Here is a 12138-nt window from a genome sequence, read left to right as displayed (position 1 = left end):
CTGTGCTGTGCTGTGGTGGTGAGTGGAGCTGCTGCTGCAAGTGCTAAGTGCTTGTCCTCCTGCAGCCCGCTGCTGTGACAGCCAGTGGATATACAGGAGGGGAGGGAGGGAGGGGCAGCGCACTGCCTCAACAAACCACGCCTGTTACTGGGCGGGGTTTGCTGAGGCAGTTCCAAAACTTTTCTGTTGCTTTTCCAACGAAATTTGTCTAAGAGCCACGGATTAGCCTACCAATTAAATCATGTGTAATGATGTTTGGCATTCGTTCCAATGTTCTTCAGTGACATGAGAACATATTCCATTGAAAAATATATTTACTCATCTCATGGATGTATTACTGAGAAAATGGAAATATACAATCTTTGTATTGTGTTTAATTTTCCCCTGCATGTGACTACCGATTGCTTTTTCATGCGATATGGTGACCTAGATCAACACAAATTATGAGATCCGAAATGAAAATAAGAAAAAGTGAGTATAAGCTTTATTTAAAAAAAAACACACCTGTTTCAGTGAAGACCACTTCATTACTGCTGAATTTACCACAACATGCTCTTGTCAGTTGTTCACTATGAGGCTCTAATTTGCTAATGTATTTAAAGTGTGGGGACTCACAAGACACGTATTTTTAATCATTTCAAGTACCATACAATTTCAGGGACTTGTACTTCACTCAGTACAAGTTTCTATTTACATTTTCCTTCTACTCAACGCTCCATAGGGAAATATTTCCTCTTTACACTGTATATTTAGATCTAATACAGTTAACTGAGATACCGTGAGTGAACCTACAGCCACACAACCAAGAGTTTGTTTGTGCCTAATTTATTTGACCTTTACTTTACCAGGAAGTCCCTTGAGATAAACATCTCTTTTTCGAGGTAGATCTGGTCAAAAGGCACACCAGTACAATACAATCTACTACCAATAATCACATACTGTAGATCACAATTTATCATAATCACAGCTTTTATATGAGAATTTGATGCTGATTTCATAAAAGGTACAAAGCCAAGCATTTCCATCAAGACTCTGTGAAAATATTTAATGACTAAAGAGGCTTTAATATTAACATGCAATTGCTGAATGTGTTGCTATGAATAAAAAATATTGCATCTTTTTTAAAACTGATGATTAAGGTTATTGTAAAGTGTCACAGATTAGTTTCCCATAAATATTGGTTCACTGTCACCAGTTACACAACCTTGCAATTATTATAAACGACGTTTATTGCATCAAAGAATACTTTCGATTTCAACTCTGACTCAATTTCTGTCATTTGTCAACAGGAGTGACTGGAATGTCTTTCTACATTGTCAGACAGGTGTGATGATGATGATGAGGGACGATGCTTTTGTCTCTTTCTAGTCCGACAGGTAGAGGGATGGTGCTTTTAATTAAACAGAATCTTTCTTTGAACTAATTTATTTCTAATTCCCAAACCTGTATTGTGAACAGTAGGTCACCTGTTAAGTAGTCCAACGCTTTGTTTTCAGAAACATAATCTGGTTTTGTGTTCCCTGTGTTTATCCGTAGGCTAGAAAACATTTAAGAAAACATTCAACATCACATTGAAGAGACAAGTCCACACAAGAACCATCCTCCAATAGAACAACGTGCTGTTAGACTGACTTTCACTGCCTGTTGTAACCAATTAAAAAAGTATTTATTGTTAGCAGGCAGAAACTGCAATGAGTGTAATATTCCACATAAGTTCTCGTTTAAATCTGAGTAAATTTTGCTTTCATTTTGAACCTCTCATTTCCAATGAACTCTTCTTGTACTCGTGACTCGTGAGCACGTATAGCTGACCGACAGCTACTCTAGGGTTGATTGCCTCACTATCTGTTGTAATATCCCAGTTCCACGTTAATCCGTCATAAGGAAAATCTGAACACCTGTGTTTGCCTTATATTTGCTCGTGCTGACATGTGATACACATGACTTGGTACCGATGGTAAATTTCATGAGAAACGGCAGCTTAGTGTTTGTTTCCCTTGTCATTATGTAACCCTACAATTTAAACAACACGAATGCAATAACAATTAATTCTCCATTTCTTTCAGTAGTTATCTGTCACACATGTTGATCCTTTCCATCAACTGGAAAAATTCTTTTGCACAGTTGTGACCTTTTTTCTTTATAGAGGATTTCTTGTGAACAGTCGGCTAAGATATTCCTTCCTTAATTCCACACAAGGGATTTTCCCCTACAGGAAAAAAATGTTTCTGTTTTGGCAGTCGATATTCCAATGAAATCTTGGAACCAACCGTAAGCACATTTAGTAACAATAAAATTAATTATAATGTTGATAACCTCAGGCTGAAACCACCGTGCACTTCTTCCTGCTCACATTGCACATCACTATTGAAATTATTGTGAAATGAACCAAAAGAAAAAATCCAAAGATCATTTTTTATTTTTTAGCCATTTAAATTATGAGTTACACTGTGTTCAATGGACAGATAATAGAAATTAGAAATATCTTCAACTGTACACAAAAAAATAAAGGACAGGAGTGGAAGAAAGACCAGCTCAACTGAGGCCGAGGGATACAGATGTTGATGATGATGATGATGGTTATAATAAAGAAAGGCTTGATTACAAATCCACAACCAATCATACAGTACAATCATGCAATACATTTAAACAGTAAATGTTTAAAGAATGTTAAATGATTCAAAGTCTATAAATAATACAGTGACAAAGATGGCAGGGGTAAACAACGCAGGCAATGTTGTCAAAATCAATAAAGAAATAAAGAAAAACTGGTTTGTTTTTGTCTCTGCATAATGTTTCCAAACAGTATCTCTTCAGTTCAACTTCATGGTCCCATAAAAAAAAGAAAGAAAGAAAAAATACATTATCAGATGTTGTCCCATGCATTTATTGCATCTTTTAAATAAATGCCAGGTTTTGCCCTTTTATCAGAAAAGTCAAATGAAGCTCTGCATGTTGCTGATTTTCAGGACCTTTGCAGTGGCTTCATAATCAGGCTTTCTGTTGTTCCATAACCTCGGTAAAAGGATCTTTAACCAGTAATTTGCTTCAACACTTTTATGTTACTGAGCATAAATGGATTCCACAGGACTGGTTATTTAACTTCACATTTCACATTCAAGGGGCGGGGGGGTTGGCGATCAAGACGGATGTTAAAAATGAAAACACAAGAGTCCAAATACTCACATATACAAAAAGTCAATTGCCTCATAGGTCACATAAAAAAAAAATGCACATGGAAAACTGGACACGTAACCAGCAATTTCAAACTTTTCTATCTTCATATGAAAACATTGCAGCTGGCACCAGCTTCATGCTATATGGAAAATATTGGCTTTGTGTTCGTTGTTTACAGACCATATTTAATGTGCCTCTGCCATAAGACTAAGAGGAAACCAGGCTGGAGGTCTGAAGGAGCACAGACGGACAGTATTTTTGAGAGTCTAGCACCATCTGTTGAGCAAAGAAGAAACTGCTTCTTTGAATTTGTTGGCAGATTGTCTCATCCCAACCTCTGACACAAACACTTTCCTCACTTTGATCTCACTTTGTCAGCCACGACGATGCTCAAACACAGCATGTGGTGTTGAATTTAATTTTGCACCGGTACACACTTCACTTTGATTCCAACAGTGTGAAACGCTGTCATCGACAATATCTCTTACAAAAACACCTCTGACAGTAAATATAATGCCTCTGATAGGGGTGTGATTGGTACATACGGTCCATCATGACGACCGTGTTAACAAGATCTGAGCGTAGTTAGGAAATCATTCACCGCTGGTAAAAATTGTCTGTGTGCATGTGCGACCGCAGTGAAAGCAAGCACATGTTTTGGGATTAGAAAAGGTCAAGATACATCTGAGACAACACGGCGTCCAAAGCAGCACATATGCAAGCTCAACGACTTCTGTGAGCTCAAATACAGCGTACTCAGCACGAACGCAGCGCACGTCACGAACCCAATAAAACACCCTGCATGCATCTTCACCTCTGTGTATTTTGTTACATCTTGATCCAAGGGCTGATTATTTATTTGTTGTCGAAGATTTTACCAGTGCTTCAGTCTGGCTCCTTAGAAATCCCCGCAGTCCTTTGAGTTTTTCCAACAGTCCAAAAGTTGAGTCCAGAGTTGAGTTTGATCCCCAAAAACCCCAAGTCCATGGCTGAACTGGAAGCAGTCCCAAATGCACTTAGAACTGTTGTTCTCAAATGTGCCGTCTTTATGTTCTTAATCCATCCTCAAAAACTTAGTGCTTGCCCCTTTAAGCTGCAACTACTGCTCAGTGTTTTTCAGTAGAAACAGATCTGAGAGATATGTCAGTCACATCACTCATCAAGAGAGCTGTGTAAACCTGCCTCCCGTCTCCAAGGAGATCTCTTGAAAATTAAATATTACACATTCGATGACCAGCAGGATCCAGAAGCTTCTCTCATCGCACAGATCAGTTCAGACGTGTGAGTACTGGAGGTGGTTTTCACATCCTTTATGTCCAGATCTCAGTTGGGACCATGGCCTCCTTTGTTCCAACAGAGGGCATGAGGTTATGCTCCGACAGGAAGTCCAGAGGAAACTGGACCAGGAAGCCTCGGATTTTACGCAGCTCTTCCTGAGCGCGGGTCGGGTCGGTCTGGGCCAAGCCCGGTTTCGTCATGAACTGCTCAAGCTCCGACACGTTCCTCACCAGAGACGAAGGAAGGCTGCGAAACACCTGCAGCGAAACACACGTGAGGCTTTAACAGGCGCCCACTCTCTAAAGGCGTGACTCATTCCCATTACTAGGGTTTAGTGAAATGTCTCATCAACTACTGGATGAACTAAATGATATTTTGACACAAACATTTAAAGGGTAGATGATTGAAGACAGACTTACAGTAAAAAACTGTGAACCTTGTTATAAACCGAGGTTTGACAAAGTAAGGTAAGTTTTCCTTACCTTCTCATAAATGGTGGCGTTGCGGCCAGCAGTGGTCATCCACACCTCCTTGTAAAAGCGATCACTGATTGGGTCGGACAGGTCGATGCTGGTGTCGGTGTGAGCTCCCAGGATGGTCCTGTTCAGTAAGATAATATGGTAATTTAAAATACATTCAAAATTTTTGAAGAAAAGTATTTTTGCTGAGTTCATATGAAATCATCAGCTTAATTATTTTTGCGCAAGCTTGTAACCTGAAGCATTCCAGGCGTAGCTGGAGTGCGTAGGGTCCGGCTTCATACTCCTGTCCATCCATTACAGATGACACTTTCTCAGAGTCCTCAACGATCACAGCCACCTCACTGTCACGTTTACCCAGCATGCTTCTGTCGTTGATGTTAGCAGAACCTAAAAAAAAATAATTAAAAAATGGAACTGAATCTCTGTTTTTGTCAGATGTAGCTTCCACACTGGATTATCTACAGCAGTGTCTTTCAACCTTGGGGTCGGGACCCCACGTGGGGTCGCCTGAAATGTCTAGTAATTGATTAAAAAAAAAAAACTTTATTATTTAAAGGGATAGTTCACCCAAAATTCAAATTTCACTCATTATCTACTCACCCTCATGTCAACTAAGGGCTGGGAGAATTTTCATAGTCCTCCGTGCCTTCTTGGAGTTACGGGGGGGGGTCCGCGCAGCAGTATTTGTCCGTATAATGGTTGTGAATGGTGCTCACTTTTCTTCGTCCAAAAAGACACACCAAAATCATCCAAATACCTCCATACTGCTCGTCTGTAATGTCTCTCTTGTATTGAAGCCTCGACATGAGAAATTGTTCCGCCGGTCAGTGCAAATCACGCTGACACAGGAAGAGCAGTGAACCGAGACACTGGGAGCTTCCGCTACAAACAAGCTTAAAATATAGACTTTCTCATATCGGGGCTTCAATACAAGAGGGACATTACAGACGAGCACTATGGAGGTATTTGGATGTTTTTTGGTGTGTCTTTTTGGACGAAGAAAAGTGAGCCCCATTCACAACCATTATATGGACAAATACTGCTGCGCAGACCCCCCCCCCATAACTCAGAGAAGGCACGGAGTACTCTGAAAATTCTCCCAGCCCTTAGTCGACATGAGGGTGAGTAGATAATGAGTGACATTTGAATTTTGGGTGAACTATCCCTTTAATCATATTTTAACTAATTATTATTCTTTTAAAGGTTATCATTAAAAACACCACACAACCATAAACAACTGTATTCTATACTTTCACTTTCTCAAATATAAATCAAGTTCAAATAAAACGCAGCATATAAAAATACCTGAGTTGGCGCATTTTGATTGACGGCCGCGTTCACGTGACTGCACATGATTGCGTGGTCGCCAGAAATTTGTGATGTCACAATGGGGTTACAAGCCAAAAAAGGTTGGGAACCACTGATCTACAGGTTAACAACAGCAGGAGTGGCATTTGAAGACAGGATATTTTCCTATGTTGACTTCTGCTCAAGTACTATAAGAGTGAACTGCACCTTATCAGCCAGCAGGTGGCACAATTGAGCTGCATAATGCTCAACACACGTTTCCACAGTACTTTCATGCACATTTAGTGAGCTGCACTGCACACATGGTGCAAGAAGAAAACGAAGAAAAAGAGCCAGATTTTTCCTGTTATCACATTTTGGTGGGGTCGAGACAGAGCGGCCCGTTGCTTCAAGTAGCAGCTGGTGATAAATAGCATAAGGAAAACAAAAGAAGGACAGAGGGAAAGAGCAGAAGAGAGACAGACTGACCGATGATGACCGTGTTGTCGTCGGCGATGAGCATCTTGCTGTGGACGTAGATGAGCTCCGTGACCAGGCGTCCCTCCAGCTCAGCGTGAGTCCGCAGACCAGCGAAGGAGATGTAGTTCATCCAATGGTCGTCCACTGGGACACGGACGGAAGAGGAAAAAGGAATAACGTTATCACTTTCCTTAATATCAGGTTTTATAACAGATAATATCATAGTTTATCCTTGTACTTACTCTCCCTCTTCAGCTGGGAGATGATGGAGTACTCTCCTCTGATCATGGTTCTGCAGAGACAAGAGATTTGAACTCCAACAACATCCAAGACTGATACTTCCACTTGTGCTTCCTCATGTCCTTTCACTTCTTCCCCTTTCTATATAAAACTCAAGATTCTTCAAGTGCATGCTGCTGTTTAGTTTACCTGTAGTTGAAGTGCATGACAGCCTGAATGGCGTTGCCCCCTCCTGTGGTGATGTCTCCCTCAAAACCAGGAAGCAGAGGGGTGACCACATAGACCCGGTACTTCTTCCCCTCCCTGAGAGCAAAACACAGACCATGTTTCGTAAAAAGACGCACAGACTGGCAGCGCTGGTGCATAAAAGCAGAAGCACAGACGAGGTGCTAATCTTGTCTGAATATTCAGCATATAAAACTTCCTTCCTATAACTTGCAAGTGTCACTTGAACAAAGGCGAGTGCAATATAAAGGGAAGTACTTGTGCGCTCTGATGATCCTTTCGATGATGGCGTCGCCGATCTTGTTGTAGACCGTCCTGTTGTCGGCACAGCTGATGAAGAACTGATTCTGAAAAGAGGGGAAGGACAGAGAGAGAGAGAGAGAGAGAGAGATGACTTTCAGTAATGGCTGTTTTCTGGAACTGAGAGATAAATGAAGTCATAAAAACACATCAAACTGATTCTCAGTGGAGCCGTTTCAATTAGTAAATACTCAGAAGGCTTCAGCTTTTATGCTATCATCAGCATAAACAAGAGGGAGCAGCTTTTTTAATATGCAATACACATACAAACAGCTTCTGTATATTTATTTTCCCATCAGTGCGGCTTTACTTTACCTCGATGTAGATGTAGTGTTTGCTCTTGGCGATGACCTGGATGTAGGCATTATGGATGGACTCTTCGTGGTACTTTATACCTGCCGACCAGTCTGCTGCTGAGCGCAACACCTTACGTATGAACACAGATGGAGGAATTATTAGAGCAGTAATTCTAAAAACAGAGCTTCATGTTGCACCTATTTCATCACCACCACAAGTTTGTGTACATAAATACCAAAAGAGCATAATGAAGAAGTGCTGCCAACAAGGGCCCTGTGGTTTCTGCTGCATGTCCAGCCAAGTATTGGGTATTTTTTGTGCAGTATCGAGAAAATAAAATGCAAACATAAACACAGTTTCTTTTTGGCTTCTATTATGAACAAGGTATAAATTACATATTTATCAGTTTTGTATTTACGTTTTAAAAAAACTAAAATTAGAAGCAATCAACACAGCCAAATTATTGAGTGTACACTGTTAGAGTTTAGTGACAAGGGGAACATACAATATACAATATCTGTTCCAGCAGAAACATAATGACTACAGTATATGACATTATCTTCTGGTAACACTTTATAATAAGTACAAACTATTAAGCATTAGTTAAGCATTAATTCATCATTTAAAACACACAAATACTCATTACTATGTAGTTCATAAACACAGTTAAAAATATCTTGCTCATCATTGATAAGCACTAACTGTATTTATAAACTACATACTAATGAGTATTCATGCGTTATAAATGAAGAATTCAGTATTTATTAATGCTTAACTAATGCTGAATAGTGAGTACTTATTATAAAGTGTTACCGATCTTCTTGCCCTTCTTATTTTAGACTAACATGTCGCTCGGGGTTTGGTTCCTTTAGGCGAAAAAACCTCAACAGTCAATGGCAACTGTAAATCATCGCAGTTATGCAACTTTTTGGCCCATGGAGCTAACCCTGTCTTCTTTTTTTTCTAACACTCTCTTTTATCTCTTTCCAACAGTCCTTGTAGACTGGGATGGAGAAGATAGTGTGGGAAAGTGGGCGCTTTTATTGTGTGTGTGTTCTTGTTTCTTCTCTGTAATTTTCTCCAAGTGGTGCCGTTTGTTGTTTTGTGCATGAATGTTTTTCTTTTGCTGCATCTTATACAGATAAAAAAAAACATCAATTTTCACCACATTTTTTGTTTTGTGAGTGCAGTTGGACAAAAAACTACAGTACTGTGTGTCCTCTTACCTGCACTTTGGCAGTGACGCAGTCCGGGACTTGGTATCTGAGGTCCGTGGCGCTGGAGTGAGACTTGGGCAGCAGGAATGGATATGACAGAGAGCGATACTTTGGTTTCATGATCTGTGGGAGAGATGGTTGGAGAGTTTCAGCAGAGAGAGGGTAATACTAAGTACAGAGTCAGAAACAAGAGGCGAGCGAAATGGAAAAGTTTGGAAAGGCTGGAGCTGTGGAAAGCATGAGTGTGAGGATTAAGGTTTTTTCTCTTTTCCACTGTTCCAGCCAAACATTTCCTGTGATTTAGCCAGGTTAGTATTTACCCATTTAAATATCACACTAGCTGTATTGTTATACAGCTATTGTTAATGCTGTATTGTAAAATAGTCCTGTCAAAACAACTGTCTGTCAATCAAAAAGCCAACAAGGAAGTGTCAGCTTATGAAGATCCTGTTTGAACAAGCTTTGAGTTTTAATCCCTACATCCCTGTCTGTCTGTGTTAATATACAGAGTGTCTATGTATGTATGTGTGCGTATGTGGGGGAAAAAAATACCTTTGTGAAGTTCCAGCGCTGGATAAAGTGTCTGGCCACATCCCGGGCGGCTCTGCCATGAACCACGGAGGCGATGTCGTGCCAGGGCATTCTGGGCGTGGTGTATCTGTCTATGAAGTCTGCACATGGTGGAGGAAAATTGGAAAAAGAAAAAGGATGGCAGGAAAGAGGGGATGTAGAGGGGAAAAAGGAGGATAGAAAGATGCAGAGTGGAAAAAAGAAGCACAGACAGGTCAGAGGGGTTGTTTTAGATATGGAGGAAACCTGAAACAGATGTTTCAAATGTTCTCAGCTCTACTATGTTTTAGTTTTCCAGCTGAGCATTTGGCTTGACATAAGATTTAGGGAGTGATATTAAGGTGGGATTATATACAGCCAAAAAGAATTTTGAACCTAACAACAGATTGAATTTTTCAGAAGAGATGATTGTGTTTACCAACCATCAAAAGGTTTCTCCAGCTGGATCCAGTCCTTGTAGACAAAGTTGCAGTAGTCTTTTCCATGCCAGAAGCGAGTGTTTCCTTGTAACTCCCCAACACCCGTCTTCAGGCTTCGTACAGAACCACTCCCTACACACACACACACACACACACACACACACACACACACAGAATGAAATATCATGGTAAATTGACTGCATTCATAATGTGCTTTGCCTCTGATTCACCCATTCTCCCCCACATCAACACACTGACATAGCGGTGGAGGTAGCAGAGCGTGTTTCTACCAAAACAGAGGAGATTCCTTCACACTCTGTCTCCAGACATACTGTACTGTACCTGCGCTGTCCACACTGCTCACACTGTCTGCATGCTGCATGGTGTGTTTATGCAGGTGTCTGTAGAGACTGAAGCGAGCCCGTCTGTTGCGACCGATCCCCTTCAGCTTGGGCAGGTCCACCGCGTCGCCAGTCGGCGTCCCTCGGCCGTTGCTCTGGGAGACGGCGCCGTCAACAGAGGACACGCCCTTACTGGATGGAGTATTGGTGGAGCCAGCCTGAGCCTAGGAAAACAAACAGGAGTCGAAGTCATGTGATATATACTGTGAATAATGACAAGTTGAACCTGGTAATAGTAGAATTTGTCGGTAACACTTTACAATAAGGGTCCCTTAATTAACATTAGTCAGTACATTATTAATAAGCATTAATTTACTGTTTACAGATATTAACAATCATTATTACTGTATGTATTACTTAGGATTAGGAAACACATTAAAGCAGAAGTGAGTGATATATTTGTGTTAATATAAGTCTTAAATAGTTATATCTTCTGACAGCAATCACTTACATAGAGTGTTTGGTCTGAATCACGGGTCTGTCAGTCACTCTGCTCTGCTCTGAGCCGAGGAGAAAACATTTATCGTATCCTACAGTTTTTATCCAATGAGGAGAGAGAACGGCATGCAGGGCTGTGTGTGCAGCCAAGGGACACCGTGAATGTGGTGACGTACTGTAGGGACGAGGACTGTTCTGGTGCGTTCAAGGAAACTCGTAACTCGTGTTTTTCCGACCTGTGAAGTCGTACCAGTTCAATCTGGTACGAGTTCACGGGTCGGAAGTTACGAGTGGCCGTTATAGTGACTTTCACCGGTAAAACAGGTCGGAAAAACACGAGTGGGTTGCCTGGAACGCTACAAAGTCGTAAGCTGCGACTTGAAGCTGTAATTTACGGTTTCAAAAGCCTGCCTGGAACGCAGCATTAGCCAAAACGACCGGATCGCTTACTTCTGCTTTAATTAATGTAGCTTATTAGTAAGCAGTTAATTAATGTTTACTACTCAAAGTTAGTTAATAAATTATTAAGTAATAATAAAAGTTGAATAATGTAATTAGTTATCATTATGTATGCATTACTCAGCATTAATTAACACATTAGTTTATATATTAATGGTTAATAATGTACTAACTAACGTTAATTAAGGGACCCTTATTGTAAAGTTTTACCAATTTGTCTTATTTCCATTCAGTTTGCAGATGATAAGCATCATAATAAGTTATCTATGTAGTTCTACTGTTATTTATGTAGTTTGCAGTGTATTAAGAGGCTTGTTGGATGGCTGGCATTGCAGAAGTGTTTGCTCCTTTTCTGTATTCATGCTCATACACAGTCACCACAAGCAGAACATGCAGTGCCACTCTGTCATTCCCACCCTTCTGCAAGTGTGTGAGTCTGAATGAAGTAGTTATTTCTCCATTTCCCCTCCTCTGCTCCATCTACTCATATTTGAACCATCTGTCACTAGGAGGTTTAGAAACACATTTATTGCCCATAACTCCAAAAGTAGCAGAGTAGACAGGCAATTTCAATTTAGTTGTGCGGGTGTGTTTGTTTTGTGCGTCTCACCTGCTCCACAGCCACAGAGCGAGTCACACTGCCGACATCTGTCAGTCGGTGCTCTCTGTCATCCCAGCGACCGTACGCCAGGTCGATCCCACCCACGAAAGCCACCGATTGGTCAATGACGATGATCTTCTCGTGGTGTGCCCACAGGTAGACGGAGGAGGAGACGTGGTCGGGGTGACGCATCACCTGGGCCGCAAAACATATTAAAACGCACTTAGGACAAAAATAAACTTATGGGCATTGCTTCTTTCCATACAC

At 40.9% G+C, this 12138-nt stretch overlaps 1 protein-coding gene across 3 annotated transcripts in view; it reads right to left on the bottom strand.

Moving 5' to 3' along the window:
* Window positions 1-2441: 2441 nt before the first annotated feature.
* Window positions 2442-12138, bottom strand: part of pld1a (phospholipase D1a) — a 32780-nt gene continuing 23083 nt past the window's right edge. For all 3 annotated transcript variants that reach the window (XM_083998123.1, XM_083998125.1, XM_083998124.1), the window contains exons 14-26: window positions 11881-12066; window positions 10315-10537; window positions 9976-10104; window positions 9536-9654; window positions 8993-9106; window positions 7785-7895; window positions 7428-7516; window positions 7134-7247; window positions 6947-6996; window positions 6714-6848; window positions 5171-5324; window positions 4938-5055; window positions 2442-4712 (exon numbers count right to left, since the gene is read on the bottom strand). In XM_083998123.1, the coding sequence (XP_083854249.1) occupies window positions 4488-4712; window positions 4938-5055; window positions 5171-5324; window positions 6714-6848; window positions 6947-6996; window positions 7134-7247; window positions 7428-7516; window positions 7785-7895; window positions 8993-9106; window positions 9536-9654; window positions 9976-10104; window positions 10315-10537; window positions 11881-12066 (1767 nt within the window). In that variant the 3' untranslated portion in view covers window positions 2442-4487. The remainder of the gene's footprint in view (window positions 4713-4937; window positions 5056-5170; window positions 5325-6713; window positions 6849-6946; window positions 6997-7133; window positions 7248-7427; window positions 7517-7784; window positions 7896-8992; window positions 9107-9535; window positions 9655-9975; window positions 10105-10314; window positions 10538-11880; window positions 12067-12138) is intronic.

This window comes from Trachurus trachurus, assembly GCF_905171665.1.
Source record: "Trachurus trachurus genome assembly, chromosome: 22".
NCBI classification, from domain to species: domain Eukaryota; kingdom Metazoa; phylum Chordata; class Actinopteri; order Carangiformes; family Carangidae; genus Trachurus; species Trachurus trachurus.
The sequence above is the reverse complement of the archived record's forward strand: the minus strand, read 5'-3'. Positions and strand labels throughout refer to the sequence as shown.